Source organism: Chamaea fasciata, unplaced genomic scaffold (genome assembly GCF_029207755.1).
Source record: "Chamaea fasciata isolate MVZ Bird 193981 ecotype frontalis unplaced genomic scaffold, bChaFas1.0.hap1 SCAF_1081, whole genome shotgun sequence".
Lineage (NCBI taxonomy): Eukaryota > Metazoa > Chordata > Aves > Passeriformes > Sylviidae > Chamaea > Chamaea fasciata.
The window spans coordinates 15,505-31,548 of NW_027095166.1; the positions used below are offsets into that span (position 1 = coordinate 15,505).

The window sequence follows — 16,044 nt, forward strand, 5'->3', positions numbered from 1 at the left end:
CTGATTGGCCGCCGACTCCTCCGCGCCGCCTCAAGGCGCCGGACCAATCAGCGCGCGGCTGCGTGACGTCACAGCGCTCCATATATGGAGTGGGAGGAACCAACCGCGCCGGGGGCGGGGGGATTTGGGAGGGACCAAAAATTGCGATTTTTCTGGGGAGGGAAAAATTGAAATTTTGGGAGATTTTTGGGGGTGGAGGACAGGGGAAGGCGGATTGTACCAACCGCGGGCTGCGGGGGGGGGGAAACGGCGGGTCTGGGGGGGCTTGGACCATCCCAAGGGGATTCTAGGGGGGGCTTGGACCATCCCAAGGGGATTCTGGGAGGGCTTGGACCATCCCAAGGGGATTCTGGGGGGCCTTGGACCATCCCAAGGGGATTCTGGGGGGCCTTGGACCATTCCAAGGGGATTCTGGGAGGGCTTGGACCATCCCAAGGGGATTCTGGGAGGGCTTGGACCATCCCAAGGGGATTCTGGGAGGGCTTGGACCATCCCAAGGGGATTCTGGGGGGCCTTGGACCATCCCAAGGGGATTCTGGGGGGCCTTGGACCATTCCAAGGGGATTCTGGGAGGGCTTGGACCATCCCAAGGGGATTCTGGGAGGGCTTGGACCATCCCAAGGGGATTTGGGGGGGGGCTTGGATCATTCCAAGGGGATTCTGGGAGGGCTTGGACCATTCCAAGAGGATTCTGGGAGGGCTTGGACCATCCCAAGGGGATTCTGGGGGGGCCGTGGATCATTCCAAGGGGATTCTGGGGGGGCCTTGGATCATTCCAAGGGGATTCTGGGAGGGCTTGGACCATCCCAAGGGGATTTGGGAGGGGGCTTGGACCATCCCAAGGGGACTCTGGGAGGGGCTTGGATCATTCCAAGGGTATTCTGGGAGGGCTTGGACCATCCCAAGGGGATTCTGGGAGGGCTTGGACCATCCCAAGGGGATTCTGGGGGGCCTTGGACCATCCCAAGGGGATTTGGGGGGGGGGCTTGGACCATTCCAAGGGGATTTGGGGGGACTTGGACCATTCCAAGGGGATTCTGGGAGGGCTTGGACCATCCCAAGGGGATTCTGGGGGGGCTTGGACCATCCCAAGGGGATTCTGGGAGGGCTTGGACCATCCCAAGGGGATTTGGGGGGGAGCTTGGACCATCCCAAGGGGATTCTGGGAGGGCTTGGACCATCCCAAGGGGATTTGGGGGGGGGCTTGGACCATTCCAAGGGGATTCTGGGAGGGCTTGGACCATCCCAAGGGGATTCTGGGGGGCCTTGGACCATTCCAAGGGGATTCTGGAGGGCTTGGATCATTCCAAGGGGATTCTGGGAGGGCTTGGACCATCCCAAGGGGATTCTGGGAGGGCTTGGACCATCCCAAGGGGATTCTGGGGGGCCTTGGACCATCCCAAGGGGATTCTGGGAGGGGCTTGGACCATTCCAAGGGGATTTGGGGGGGGCTTGGACCATCCCAAGGGGATTCTGGGAGGGCTTGGACCATCCCAAGGGGATTCTGGGGGGGCTTGGACCATCCCAAGGGGATTTGGGGGGAGCTTGGACCATTCCAAGGTGGATTTTGGGGCGGTCCGGACCATTCCAAGAAGATTTCGGGGGGTCCTGGACCATTCCAAGAGGATCTTGGGGAGTTCTGGATCATTCCAAAGAGGATTCTGGGGGTCTGGGAGGGTCAGGACGAGGTTGGGAGTTTCTCTTCACAGACAAAATTTTTTAAAGTTTTATTTTTTCATTTTCCTTTTCTGTTTTTTTTTTTGTTTGTTTGTTTTTTTGGTTTTCTTTTTATTGTTCCCCGCGTCCGACGCTCGCGGGGCCGATGGAAAAGGCGGGAAAAAAAACGGGGGAAAAAATCAGAAATTTAGAAAAAACCAAAAAACGGAAAAAAAAAAAACCCGAAACGAAAAGCAAAAAAAAAATTACAATAAAATAAAATAAAATAAAAAACAACAACAAAAAAAATCGGAACAAAACCCCACAAGAAACGACGGTGGCTAAGGAAGGGGCGTGGCTCATGGATGGGCGTGTACCATTTAAAGTTTAAAGGGTGTGGCCTTAAAGGGGTGGGGTTAAAATAGGGTGGGGTTAGAAATGACCATATACGGACAAGTGGGTGGGGCCACAGCAATGGGTGGGGCAGGGAAAGGGGCGTGGATAATGAAAAGGGGCGTGGCCAAAATAGACCAAAGTGGGGAGGGGCAGAAATAGAAATTCCCTTTTTTTTTTCCCCATTTTTGGGGTTTTTTCCCTTTTTTGGTTTTTTTCCTCTTTTTTTTTTTTTTGGCTCTTTTCCTGCTTTTTTTTTTGCTTTTTTAAGTTTTTCCCTTTTTGGTTTTTTTTTCCTCTTTTTTTTTTTTCTTTTTGGTTTTTCTTTTTCTATTTTTTTTTTTTTTGGTCAAAATTAATTTTTTTTCCTTCACTTTTTTTTTGTTTGTTTATTTTTTTCCCCCTCCCCCGGTTTTTTTTCAGGGAAATGTTTTGAGTAGTTTTTTTTTTTTTTTTTTTGGTTTTTTTCATAATTTCTATTTTTTTTGTTGTTGTTTTTTTCTTTTTTTTTCTTTTTTTTAAATTTTTTCTGACCCGATTTTGGGTCGGTTCCGGTACAAAAAAAAACGAGGGGGGGGGAGGGGAGGGGGAGGGGCGGCGGGGGGTGGGGGAGGGGCGTCTTTGGCTTCTCGCCGCCCCCGGGGACACTTGGGGGGGGAGGGGGGGGTCCAAAAAATGGGGAAAAACCCCCAAAAATTGGCTAAAAAGCCAAATTTTAAAAAGGGCAAAAAACCAAAACAAAACAAAAGGTTAAAACCCAAAAAATTGGGGCAAAAAATCAGAAAAAATGGGGAAAAACACAAAGAAAATGGAAAAAACTCCAAAAAAAAGGGGAAAAAACCCCGAAAATTGAGGAAATACCTCAACAAATGGGGAAAAAACCCAAAAATGGGGGAAAATCTAAAAAAAGGAGGGAACTCCCCCCCAAAAAAGGATAAAAACCCCAAAATAGAGGAAAACGCCCCCAGAAAAGGGGGAAACGCAAAAAAAGGAGAAAACCTCCAAAAAAAATGCAAAAACCAAAAAACCAAAAGGGAAAAACCTCAAGAAAAAAGGGGGGGAACCCGAAAAATGGAGGGAAAACCCCCAAAATGGAGGAAAAACCCCAAAAATGGAGGAAAAACCCCAAAAATGGAGGAAAAACCAAAAAAATTGAGGAAAAACCCCAAAAATTGAGGAAAAACCAAAAAAAAGGGGGGGAAATCCCCCAAAATGGAGGAAAACCCCCCAAAATTGAGGAAAAACCCCAAAAATTGAAGAAAAAACAAAAAAATTGAGGAAAAACCCCAAAAATTGAGGAAAAAACAAAAAAAAAAAGGGGGGAAATCCCCCAAAATGGAGGAAATGCCCCAAAAATTGGGGGAACACGTCTCCCCAAAAATAAATTCGGGAATATTTGGGGTCGGGGAACCCCCAAATTCAGGGGGACCCCCCCCCCCAAAAAAGGGATTTTAAATAAGGATCCCCCCCCCAATTTTGGGGGGGGAGGGGAGGGAGGATCCCCCCAAAATTTGGGATTGGAGGAGGGGGAGGGGGCGGGGACAGACACGGGGACCTGGGGGGGGCGCCCCGGGATTTGGGGGCGCCCCAAAAACGGGGGTTGGGGGGGGCGGGACCCTTCCCCCAAAAGCTCCTCCCCCCAAAATTCCGGGGGAGGGGCTCTTTGGTTGTCTCTGAGGTATTTGTGTCCGGGGGGGGCCGGGGGGGCGTGGTCAGGGCAGGCCACGCCCCCTCGCCGGGCCCTCTTTGGCTGCAGGATTGGGGGGAGGGGGGAGGTGACGTCGTTGGGGGCGTGGCGGTGACGTCGTTGGGGGCGTGGCGGTGACGTCGTTGGGCGCGGGAGCGACGTCGTTGGTGGGGCAGTGACATCGTTAGGCGTGGCGGGTGACGTCATCGGGGCGTGGCGTGGTGGGCGGGGCCCACGATGGGGGTGACGACATAGGGGAGGCCGAGGTCGTGGGGTCACCGAGGTCACCATGGCCAAAATGGCCGCCATGATCATGGCCAAGGCCACCAAGGTCACCAAGGTCATGAAGGCCACCATGACCATGGTCAAGGTCACCAAGGCCACCAAGGTCACCAAGGTCACCAAGGCCACCAAGGTCATGGTCAAGGCCCAGTGGTGATGGCCAACATGGCCACCATGACCTTGGCCAAGGCCACCAAGGTCATGAAGGCCACCATGACCATGGTCAAGGTCACCAAGGCCACCAAGGCCACCAAGGTCACCAAGGTCACCAAGGTCACCAAGGTCACCAAGGTCATGGCCAAGGCTCAGTGGTGATGGCCAACATGGCCACCATGACCTTGGCCAAGGCCACCAAGGTCACCAAGGTCACCAAGGTCACCAAGGTCACCAAGGTCATGGTCAAGGCCCAGTGGTGATGGCCAACATGGCCACCATGACCTTGGCCAAGGTCACCAAGGCCACCAAGGTCACCAAGGTCATGGCCAAGGCCCAGTGGTGATGGCCAACATGGCCACCATGACCTTGGCCAAGGCCACCAAGGTCACCAAGGTCAGCCTGACCACCATGACCACCATGACCAGGGCCAAGGCCACCATGATGATGATGATGGCGATGGCCACCGTGACCGTGGCTGAGGTCACAACGACATGACCATGGTCACCATGGCCACCGTGAGGATGATGACGGTCACCACAACCACCGTGACCACCAAGACCACGATGGTCGCCATGACCAAGATGACCACAACCAAGGCCGTGATCACCACAACGGCCATGGCCGACGCCACGATGACCATGACCGCGGTCACCAATGCCAGGATGACCACAATGAGCACACCCGTGGCCACCGTGACCACCACGATGACCGCCATGGCCACCATGACCAAGACGACCACAACCAAGGCCCCGATGACCACGACCATGGTCACCAAGACCACAATGACAACGATGGCCACAACCGAGGCCACCATGACCATGACCAACCCTAAAGATGGTGACCGTCATGGCAATGGTCGCAATGACCATGATGACCACAACCAAGGCCCCGATGAGCACGACCATGGTCACCAAGACCACAATGACCACAATGGCCACAACCAAGGCCACGATGACCACGACCATGACCACCAAGGCCACCACGATCACGATGATGGCCACCACGACCATCATGATGACCACCACGACCAAGATGACCACAATGACCACAACCAAGGCCAGGATGACCACAATGACCACAACCACGACCACCATGACGATGGTCACCACCATGGCCACCATGACCAAGATGACCGCAACCAAGGCCACCATGACCACCATGACCACGCCCACCACCACGCCCACGCCCCCCCCATTCCCACCCCGCCCCTCCCCCCGGGGGTTCTTCCCCCCCAAAATCTTCATTTTTGGTTTCAGTTCTGAGGTAATTCCGGGGCCCCCCTCCCCCCCCCCCGGGGCCCGTTTTTGGTTCATTCATTTTTGGTCTAAAAAAATCCTTTTTTTGGTGTTTTTTTCACACTTTTTGGCGGTTTTTTTTTTGGCTGAGGTTTGGGTGCGGTGCTTCTTTTTTTTTTTTTTTTTTTGGCTTTTTTTTGTCCTTTTTTTCGGGGCAAATTTCGCCTCTTTTTGTCCATTTTTTTGAGGCAAATTTCGCCTCTTTTTGTCCATTTTTCCGGGGCAAATTTCGCCTCTTTTTGTCCATTTTTTCGGGGCTTCTTTTGCCTCCTTTTCTCCTTTTTTTTTTGGCATTTTCCATCCTTTTTTTGGCATTTTCAGTCCTTTTGTTTTTGCCACTTTTTTTGTCCTTTTCTGGCCATTTTTGGCCAGATTTTGTCCATTTTTTGTCCATTTTCCTCCTTTTCGTGTCCATTTTCACCTCTTTTATCCTTTTTCCTCCGTTTTTTTTCTTTTCTTCCTTTTTCCTCCTTTTCCTCCTTTTTGCTCCATTCCCGCTCCTTCCATCTCCATTTTTGGCGCTTTTTTTGGATCATTTTTTGGCTTTTTAAACCTTTTTTTGGGCCTTCTTCGGCTCTTTTTTTTTTAATTTTTTTTTCTCCTTTTTTGTCTTTTTTTTTAACATTTTTCACCTTTTTCCCTTTTTTTTCTTTGGCTTTTTCCTCCTTTTTTTTTTTTCGTTATTTTGCCTTTTTCCCCACTTTTCGGTCGCTTTTTTTTTTCCCTTTTCCAAACCTCCCGAATTTGGGGGATTTTCCCCCAATTTATTTTATTTTTGCCCTTTTTCCATCGTTTCCTTCCTCGTTTTCCTCCAGCATCAGCGACGCTTTTTTTTTGTTCCCGTAAAAATTAAAAAAAAACCACCCACAACAACCAACCCCAAATTTTCCTTTTTTTCCCTCATTTTTCCTCCATTTTTTTCGGAGTTTTTTCCCTTTTTTTTTTTTTTTTTTTTGTCTCTCTCTGTCCCAAACCCCCCAAAAAGCCCCAAAACGCCCCAAAAATTCCGAGGGCTGGGGGATGGGTGGGGCTACATTCCAAGCCGGGGGGAGGGACCCCCCTTTAATTCCTATTTTTGGTAATTTTAATCCAAAAAAAAAAAAAGCGATTTTTCGGGGGTAAAAATTTCGCTTTTTTTTCTCCTTTTTTCACAGTTTTTTTGTTGTTTTTTTTTTTCCTTGCCCCGGAGGCGAATTCTGGGGCGAATTCCGGGGATTTTGGGGCTCCGTGAGGTATTCTTGGCTGTGGGGGAGGGGTCAGGCACTGCGGGGGGAGGGGCCGGGGGGATTTTTTGGTCTTTTTCAGCCTCTTTGGACTCCGGGGGGGATTTTTGGGTTTTTTCCCTTTTTTTGGTCTTTTTTTTCCCGCGATTTTTTTTCCTCTTTTTCTCTTTTTTTTCCTCTTTTTTTCCCTTTTTTTCCTCTTTTTTTTGGTCGGGATTTTTTTTCCTTTTCTCCAACTTTTCCGAGGTTTTTTTCCCGCTTTTTTTCCTCCTCTTTTCTCCTTCTTTTCCCTCTTTCCCGATTTTTCTTCTTCTTTTCCCCTTCTCGTTTTTCCCTTTTTTTTGCCTCATTTTTTGGGCGCCTTTTCCCTTTTTTTTCTTTTTCCGACTTTCTTTTCCCACTTTTTTGCTGCTTTTTTTTCCTCTTTTCCTTTTCCTTCTTCCTCTTCTTTCCTCCTTTTTTTTTTTCCTTTTTTCTCTTTATTTTTCTCCTCCCAGCTCCGTTTTACTTTTCCTTTTTTTCTTTCTCGAATTTATCTTTTTTTTCCTCAAAATTTTCGTTTGTTCCTCGGATGTTTTCACCTTTTTCCGCCAATTTTCAGATTTCTTAATTTTTACCGGTTTTTCTCGAAATTTTTCTCCTTTTTCTCATCAAAATTTTTCCGTTTTCCCTCGGACTTTCTTTTCCCATTTTCCTTGAATTTCTCCTCGATTTCTTTTTTCCTTTTTCAAACAATTTTTCCACTTTTTCCTCGGATTTTTCACCTTTTTCCTCGATTTCTTCGTTTTCTTCCATTTTTTTTCCCGTTTCTCCTCGAATTTTTTTCCCATTTTCCCACAGATTTTTTTTTTCCCTTTTTCCCCATTTTCCCCCCCATTTTCCTCCGTCCCCCCTCCCCCCACATCCGCGCCCCTCCCCCTCCCCAAAGGGGACAATAAATAACGGGGTGGGGGGAGGGGCACGGGGGGAGGGGCGCGAAATCTCTCCAAAATTTCCCAAAATTTCCCCCCCCCAAAAAATCGGATTTTTTTTTCCCAAAATCCCCCGAATTTCCCCCAAAACTTTCCCCTCCCCCCCCGCGCGAGGTCAGACGTTGCGAACTTTGGGCTGAGCTGGGGGTGGGGGAGGGGAGGGGTCGTTCCCGCCCCTCCCCCACCCCCCGGGGGAGGAGGACTCTTTTTTTTTTTTTTTTTTTTTTTTTTTTTTTTGGTGCGAAAAAGTCACTTTTTGGGGGCGGGGGGAGGGGCTTTTCCCTCGCCCCTCCCCCCGCCTCAAAACGGGGCGAAATTCGCCCTTTTTGGGTCTTTTTTCCCCCCAAAAAACATAATTTGGGGGGGGTGGGGGAGGGGGCGGGGGGATTTGAGGCTCCTCCCCCACCCCGCCCCCGATCAGAGCGTTAATTAAATTAAATTAAATTAAATTAAAGGTGGGGGGGAGGGGTTTTTGGTTTGTAGCTGGTGGTGGGGTGGGGTGGGGGAGGGGCGGGACCTCCCCCCCCTTCCTCTCCGCCCCTCCCCCACCCCTCACTCGCCCCCCCCCGGGTGGGGGGAGGGGAGGGGGCGTCGCTGTCGCTGCAGGAGGAGCAGGAGGGGGAGGGGCAGCAGGAGGGGGGAGGGGCGGGGAGGGGGAAGAGGGCGGGGCTCGCCCCTCCCCCACCCCCGCCCGGGCCCCTCCCCCCCCCCAGCAGCAGCGGCGCCGCCCCCGCCTCGAGTCCTGGGCGGGGCCGGGGGGGTCCCAGCGCCGGTCAGGGCTGTGGGGGGAGGGGAAACGACAGAGGGGAGGGGGCGTCAGGGGAGGACCCCAAAATTATCGCAGAGACCCCAAAACATACCCGGAACTTCCCCCCCAAAAAATCCCCCCTGAAACTGCCCCAAAAAGTCCCGAAATCACCCCAAAAAAATCCCATAGAGACCCCAAAAATCCCACCCGAAACTGCCCCAAAAAGTCCCAAAATCACCCCAAAAATCCCACCCAAAACTGCCCCAAAAAGTCCCGAAATCACCCCAAAAAAATCCCATAGAGACCCCAAAAATCCCACCCGAAACTGCCCCAAAAAGTCCCAAAATCACCCCAAAAATCCCGCCCAAAACTGCCCCAAAAAGTCCCAAAATCACCCCAAAAATCCCACCCAAAACTGCCCCAAAAAGTCCCGAAATCACCCCAAAAAAAATCCCACCCAAAACTGCCCCAAAAAATCCCAAAATCACCCCAAAAATCCCGCCCGAAACTGCCCCAAAAAGTCCCAAAATCACCCCAAAAATCCCGCCCGAAACTGCCCCAAAAAGTCCCGAAATCACCCCCAAAAAATCACACGGAGATCCCAAAAATCCCACTCGAAACTGCCCCAAAAAGTCCCAAAATCACCCCAAAAATCCCACCCAAAACTGCCCCAAAAAATCCCAAAATCACCCCAAAAATCCCGCCCGAAACTGCCCCAAAAAATCCCAAAATCACCCCAAAAATCCCACCCAAAACCGCCCCAAAAAATCCCAAAATCACCCCAAAAATCCCGCTTGAAACTGCCCCAAAAAATCCCAAAATCACCCCAAAATATCACACGGAGATCCCAAAAATCCCACTCGAAACTGCCCCAAAAAGTCCCAAAATCACCCCAAAAATCCTGCCCGGAACCGCCCCAAAATTCACACCTGGAACCCCCTAAAAATCCCACCCCGAATCTCCCCAAAAAATCCCAAAATCACCCCAAAAAAATCCCACCGGGAACCGCCCTCAAACATCCCAAAATCCCCCCAAAAAAATCCCATAGGGACCCCAAAAATCCCGCCCGAAACTGCCCCAAAAAATCCGCAGGGGGAGGGGCCCGGAGCTGTCAATCACACCTGTCCCCTCGCACCTGTGACGTCACACCTGTCAATCACCAGTCACACCTGTCAAACACACGCCCGTGACGTCACGTCTCGCACCTGTCAATCATCCGCCCGTCAATCAAGCCCTGCCACACCTGGGACGTCCCGCCTGTCAATCACGCGCCTGGCACACCCGTCAATCAATCACGCACCTGGCACACCTGTCAATCACGCACCTGTGACGTCACACCCACCTTGGATGGTGGCCAGAGGGGCGGGGCCCAGCAGCCCCCCCAGCACCGCCCCCCTGCAAAGCAAAGAAAGGGGCGGGGTCACCCGGGGGTCACTCGGGGGTCACCCAGAGGTCACGGGGTCACTGGGGGGTCACTCACCCGGAGCCGAGGCCGAGGGGGGAGGGGGCGGAGCCGGGGGGGGGCGGCGGGGGGGAGGGGCCGGAGGTCAGTGACGTCACTGAGGATGGGAGAGGGGTCAAAGGTCAGAGGAGCCAAAAATCCCCAAATCCCCTTAAAATTACCCAAAATTCCCATCAAAATAACCTAAAATCCACTCAACATTCCCAAAATTCCCCTCGAAATCCCCAAATTCCCTTAAAACGCCCCAAATCCCCCCAAAATTCCCCCAAATCCCCCAAATTCCCCCAAATCCCCCCAAATCCCCCCAAATCCCCCAATATCCCCTCCCCCACCCCATTTTTGGGGGGTTTTTTTTGGGGTTTTTGGGGCCCCGGACCCACCTGTGGTGCCGAGGCTGCCGGGGGCGGGGAGGCCGAGGGCGGGGCCGGGCGGGGTCACCTGGGGGACAGTTTGGGGTCATTTTGGGGACATTTGGGGACATTTGGGGTCACATGGTGACCAATCCCATTGGGGGACAGTGACCAATCCCAATGACCAATCCCAAACAATGACCAATCCCATAAGTGACCAATCCCATGGGGGACAATGACCCGTCCCATCTATCCCACAATGCCACTGGGGACAATGACCAATCCTATTCAATGGCCAATCCCATTGGGGACAGTGACCGATCCCAAACAATGACCAACCCCATAGAGTGACCAATCCCATAGAGAGGTGACCAACCCCATTGGGACAGTGACCAATCCCATACAATGACCAGCCCCATAACTGACCAATCCCATGGGGACAGTGACCCAATGACCAATCCCATAGAGTGACCAATCCCATACACTGACCAATCCCATGGGGACAATGACCCAATGACCAACCCCATAGAGTGACCAATCCCATACACTGACCAATCCCATGGGGACAATGACCCAATGACCAACCCCATAGAGTGACCAATCCCATACACTGACCAATCCCATGGGGACAATGACCCAATGACCAACCCCATAGAGTGACCAATCCCATACACTGACCAATCCCATACAATGACCAGCCCCATAACTGACCAATCCCATCGGGACAGTGACCCAATGACCAATCCCATACACTGACCAATCCCATACATTGACCAATCCCATACACTGACCAATCAATCCCATAGAGTGACCAATCCCATAGAGTGACCAATCCCATGGGGACAGTGACCCAATGACCAATCCCATACACTGACCAATCCCATACAGTGACAAATCCCATACACTGACCAATCCCATACACTGACCAATCCCATGGGGACAGTGACCCAATGACCAATCCCATACATTGACCAATCCCATACAGTGACCAATCCCATAGAGTGACCAATCCCATACACTGACCAATCCCATGGGGACAGTGACCCAATGACCAATCCCATACATTGACCAATCCCATACACTGACCAATCCCATAGAGTGACCAATCCCATACAGTGACCAATCCCATAGAGTGACCAATCCCATACATTGACCAATCCCATACACTGACCAATCAATCCCATAGAGTGACCAATCCCATACACTGACCAATCCCATACACTGACCAATCCCATACATTGACCAATCCCATACATTGACCAATCCCATACAGTGACCAATCCCATAGAGTGACCAATCCCATACACTGACCAATCCCATGGGGACAGTGACCCAATGACCAATCCCATACATTGACCAATCCCATACACTGACCAATCCCATAGAGTGACCAATCCCATACAGTGACCAATCCCATAGAGTGACCAATCCCATACACTGACCAATCCCATACACTGACCAATCCCATACACTGACCAATCAATCCCATAGAGTGACCAATCCCATACACTGACCAATCCCATACATTGACCAATCCCATAGAGTGACCAATCCCATACACTGACCAATCCCATACATTGACCAATCCCATACACTGACCAGTCCCATAGAGTGACCAATCCCATACACTGACCAATCCCATAGAGTGACCAATCCCATACACTGACCAATCCCATACAGTGACCAATCCCATGGTGACAATGACCAACCCCAACTCCCAAAAAACCCTCAAAACGCCCCAAACCCCCCCAAAGACCCAAACCCCCCAAAAATATGAAGAACCCCCCCCAAAAACCCCCGAAAACCCAAAAAACGACATAAAACATCCCCAAAAACCCCCAAAACCTCCCCCAAAAAACCCCAAAAAACTGAAAAACCGTAAAAAACACATAAAACACCCCAAACCCCCCCCCAAAAAAAACCCAAACTCAAAAACCCCAAAAAACCCCCCAAAAAACCCCCAAAACCCAAAAAAAACCCACCCCAAACTCAAAAACCCCAAAAAAAACCCCCAAAAAACCCCAAAACCCCAAAAAAACCCCACCCCAAACTCAAAAACCCCAAAAAACCCCAAAAAATCCCCCCAAAACCCAAAAAAAACCCAAAACCCCAAACTCAAAACCCCAAAAAACCCCCCAAAACCCCCCAAACCCCCCCCAAAAAACCAACCCAAAAATCAAAAACCCAAAAAAAACCCCCAAAAATCAAAAATCCCCCCAAATCCGCCGAAAACTCTCCTCCCACACACACCCCATGAGCGCCGAAGGCCGGAACCTTCGCGGCGGCGTTCCCGGCGGCGCCGGCGGCGTTCCCGGCCACGCCGGCGGCGTTGGCGGCGTTGGGGACGCCGCCGGCGGCGTTGGGGACGTTGGGGACGCTCGGGGGCGACGCCGGCGGCGACGCCGCAGGGGTTGATGCGCTTCTCCTTCTGGCGGCGGTTGCAGAACCAGACGCGGATCACCTCCTTCTCCATGTGCAGCTGCTCCGCGATCAGCAGGATCTCCTCCGACGTCGGCTTCTGGTTCTGGGGGGGAAAAACGGGAAATTGGGGAAACCGGGGAAATTTGGGAAATTTGGGAATTGGGGGAAACGGGAAAACGGGGGGGGAATGGGGGAAAAAAAGGAGGAAAAAAGGACGATGGATCTCCTCCGACGTCGGCTTCTGGTTCTGGGGGGGAAAACGGGAAATTGGGGAAACCGGGGAAATTTGGGAATTGGGGGGAAACGGGAAAACGGGGAGGAAATGGGGAAAAAAAATGGGGGAAATTGGGGGGAAAAAGGAGGATGGATCTCCTCCGACGTCGGCTTCTGGTTCTGGGGGGCGGAAAAAACGGGAAATTGGGGAAATCGGGGAAATTTGGGAATTGGGGGAAACTGGGAAAACGGGGGGAAATGGGGAAAAAAATGGGGGAAACTGGGGGGAAAAAATGGGGAGGAAAAAAGGACGATGGATCTCCTCCGACGTCGGCTTCTGGTTCTGGGGGACGGAAAAACGGGAAATTGGGGAAACCGGGGAAATTTGGGAATTGGGGGAAACTGGGAAAACGGGGGGGAAATGGGGAAAAAAAAAGGAGGAAAAAAGGACGATGGATCTCCTCCGACGTCGGCTTCTGGTTCTGGGGGACGGAAAAACGGGAAATTGGGGAAATCGGGGAAATTTGGGAATTGGGGGAAACGGGAAAACAGGGGGGAAATGGGGAAAAAAAATGGGGGAAATGGGGGAAATGGGGAGGAAAAAAGGACGATGGATCTCCTCCGACGTCGGCTTCTGGTTCTGGGGGGGAAAAACGGGAAATTGGGGAAACCGGGGAAATTTGGGAAATTTGGGAATTGGGGGAAACCGGGAAAACAGGGGGGAATGGGGAAGAATGGGGGAAATGGGGAAAAAAGGACGATGGATCTCCTCCGACGTCGGCTTCTGGTTCTGGGGGGAAAAACGGGAAATTGGGGGAATTTGGGGGAGAAATTGGGAAACTGGGAAAAATGGGGGTTGGGGAAGAAAGGGGGGAAATCGAGGGGAAAATAGGGAAAAATCAGGGGAAATTGGGAAAATCGTAAAAATTGGGAATTGGGGAAATCGGGAAAATTGGGGGAAATTGGAAAAAAAGGGGGAAATCAGGAGGAAAAGGGGGAAACTGGGAAATCGGGGAAATTGGGGATATTTGGAAATCGGGAAAAAATTGGGGGAAAAGGGGAGGAGAAATGGACAAGGGGAAAAAGGGGAACATCGGCAAAAATTGGGGATTTGGGGGTTTAGGATATTTCAGGGATTTTGGGGGATATTTGGAGTTTATTTCGGGATGTTTTTGGGATGTTTCCTCACCTCCAGGAAGGATTTCTCCAGGGCCAAGCGCACGTTGGGTTTGGGACGGGTTTTGGGTCATTTTGGGTCATTTTGGGCCGTTTTTAGTGGGGATTTTTGGGAATTTTTTTTGTCTGTTCGGTTTTTTGGGATATTTGAGGGCATTTTCGGGATGTTTTCGGGATGTTTCCTCACCGCCAGGAAGGATTTCTCCAGGCCAAGCGCACGTTGGGTTTGGGACGGGTTTTGGGTCATTTTGGGTCATTTTGGGCCGTTTTTAGTGGGGATTTTTGGGAATTTTTTTTGTCTGTTCGGTTTTTTTGGGATATTTGAGGGCATTTTCGGGATGTTTTCGGGATGTTTCCTCACCGCCAGGAAGGATTTCTCCAGGGCGAAGCGCACGTTGGTCTCGATGCTGGTCCGCTTCTTGCGGCGCCGCCCCGGGAGCCCCTCGAAGCCCCCCAGGGTGGGCGGGCCCAGCGAGGGGGGGCTGGGCAGGGCCGAGTCCACCGACATCGTCTCTGGGGGCGGAGGAGCCCATGGATCCTATGGATCTGATCCTACAGATCCCACTGATCCCATAGATCCCAGAGATCTGATCCCATAAATCCCATAGATCCCACAGAGCCCATAGATCCTATAGATCTGATCCTATGGACTCCGTTGATCCCATTGATCTGATCCTATTGATCCCACTGATCCCATAGATCTGATCCTACAGATCCCATAGTTCCCATACATCCCGTTGATCCCACAGATCCCGTAGATCCCATTGATCCCATAGATCCCATAAATCCTATAGATCTGATCCTATGGACTCCGTTGATCCCATTGATCTGATCCTATTGATCCCACTGGTCCCACTGATCCCATAGGTCCCATAGGTCCCATCGATCCCATCGATCCCCATGATCTAATCCTATAGATCCCATAGATCCCATGGGCCCCATTGATCTGATCCCGTTGATCCCGTCGATCTGGTCCTATAGATCCTATAGGTCCTGTCGATCCCATAGATCCCACGGATCCCATGGATCCCACAGACACCGACATCGCCTTGACTTGGCGAGGGAGATCCACAGGATATCTATAGGGGATCTATAGGGGATCCATATTGATCCACAGGGGATCCATTGATCCATAGGATCCATATTGATCCATAGGGGAGCCATAGGGGATCCATAGGGGATCCACAGGGATCCACGGGTCCCACCTGCGTCCCTCAGCCAGGTCTCCAGCAGGGGATCCATTGATCCATAGGATATCTATGGGATCTCCATTGATCCATAGGGGATCCATAGGGGATCCATAGGGGATCCACAGGGATCCACGGGTCCCACCTGCATCCCTCAACCAGGTCTCCAGCAGGGGATCCATTGATCCAAAGGGTATTTATGGGATCTCCATTGATGCATAGGGGATCCCCAGGGGATCCAAAGGGGATCCACAGGGATCCACGGGTCCCACCTGCGTCCCTCAGCCAGGTCTCCAGCAGGGGATCCATTGATCCATAGGATATCTATGGGATCTCCATTGATCCATAGGGGATCCCCAGGGGATCCATAGGGGATCCACTGGGATCCACGCGTCCCACCTGCGTCCCTCAGCCAGGTCTCCAGCAGCGGTTTGAGCTTGCACATGTTTTTGAAGCTGAGGTTCAGCGCCTCGAAGCGCGAGATCGTCGTCTGGCTGAAATCGTTCCCATAGAGCTTCCCCATGGCCAGGCCCACGTCGCCCTGGGGGAGCCCCAAAAACACCCGAAATTGACCCAAAAATCATCCCAAAAACGGCCAAAAAACAGCCGAGAAAATATCCCCCAAACAGCCAAAAAATGCCCCAAAAATGCCCCCAAAATATCCCCAAAATCACCAAAAATCAGCCCAAAAAACACCCCAAAATCAGCCCCAAATCGTCCCCAAAATCACCCAAAAATATCCCCAAATGTTCCCCAAATCAACTCAAAAATCAGGGCCCCCAAAACAGCCAAAAATCACCCCAAAAAAACCCCCCTAAAAAATT

At 51.5% G+C, this 16,044-nt stretch overlaps 1 protein-coding gene across 1 annotated transcript; it reads right to left on the reverse strand.

The window, feature by feature from the left end:
- Positions 1 to 8,215: 8,215 nt before the first annotated feature.
- On the reverse strand, positions 8,216 to 15,797 carry LOC136284528 (uncharacterized). Its single transcript, XM_066174879.1, has 8 exons — positions 15,620 to 15,797; positions 14,395 to 14,546; positions 12,474 to 12,747; positions 10,254 to 10,311; positions 9,892 to 9,970; positions 9,754 to 9,806; positions 8,349 to 8,442; positions 8,216 to 8,263 (listed from the first exon to the last, which is right to left on the reverse strand). The coding sequence occupies exons 1-8, from the start codon at positions 15,741 to 15,743 to the stop codon at positions 8,216 to 8,218; spliced, it is 882 nt and encodes a 293-aa protein (XP_066030976.1). The 5' UTR covers positions 15,744 to 15,797.
- Between the last annotated feature and the right edge of the window lie 247 nt (positions 15,798 to 16,044).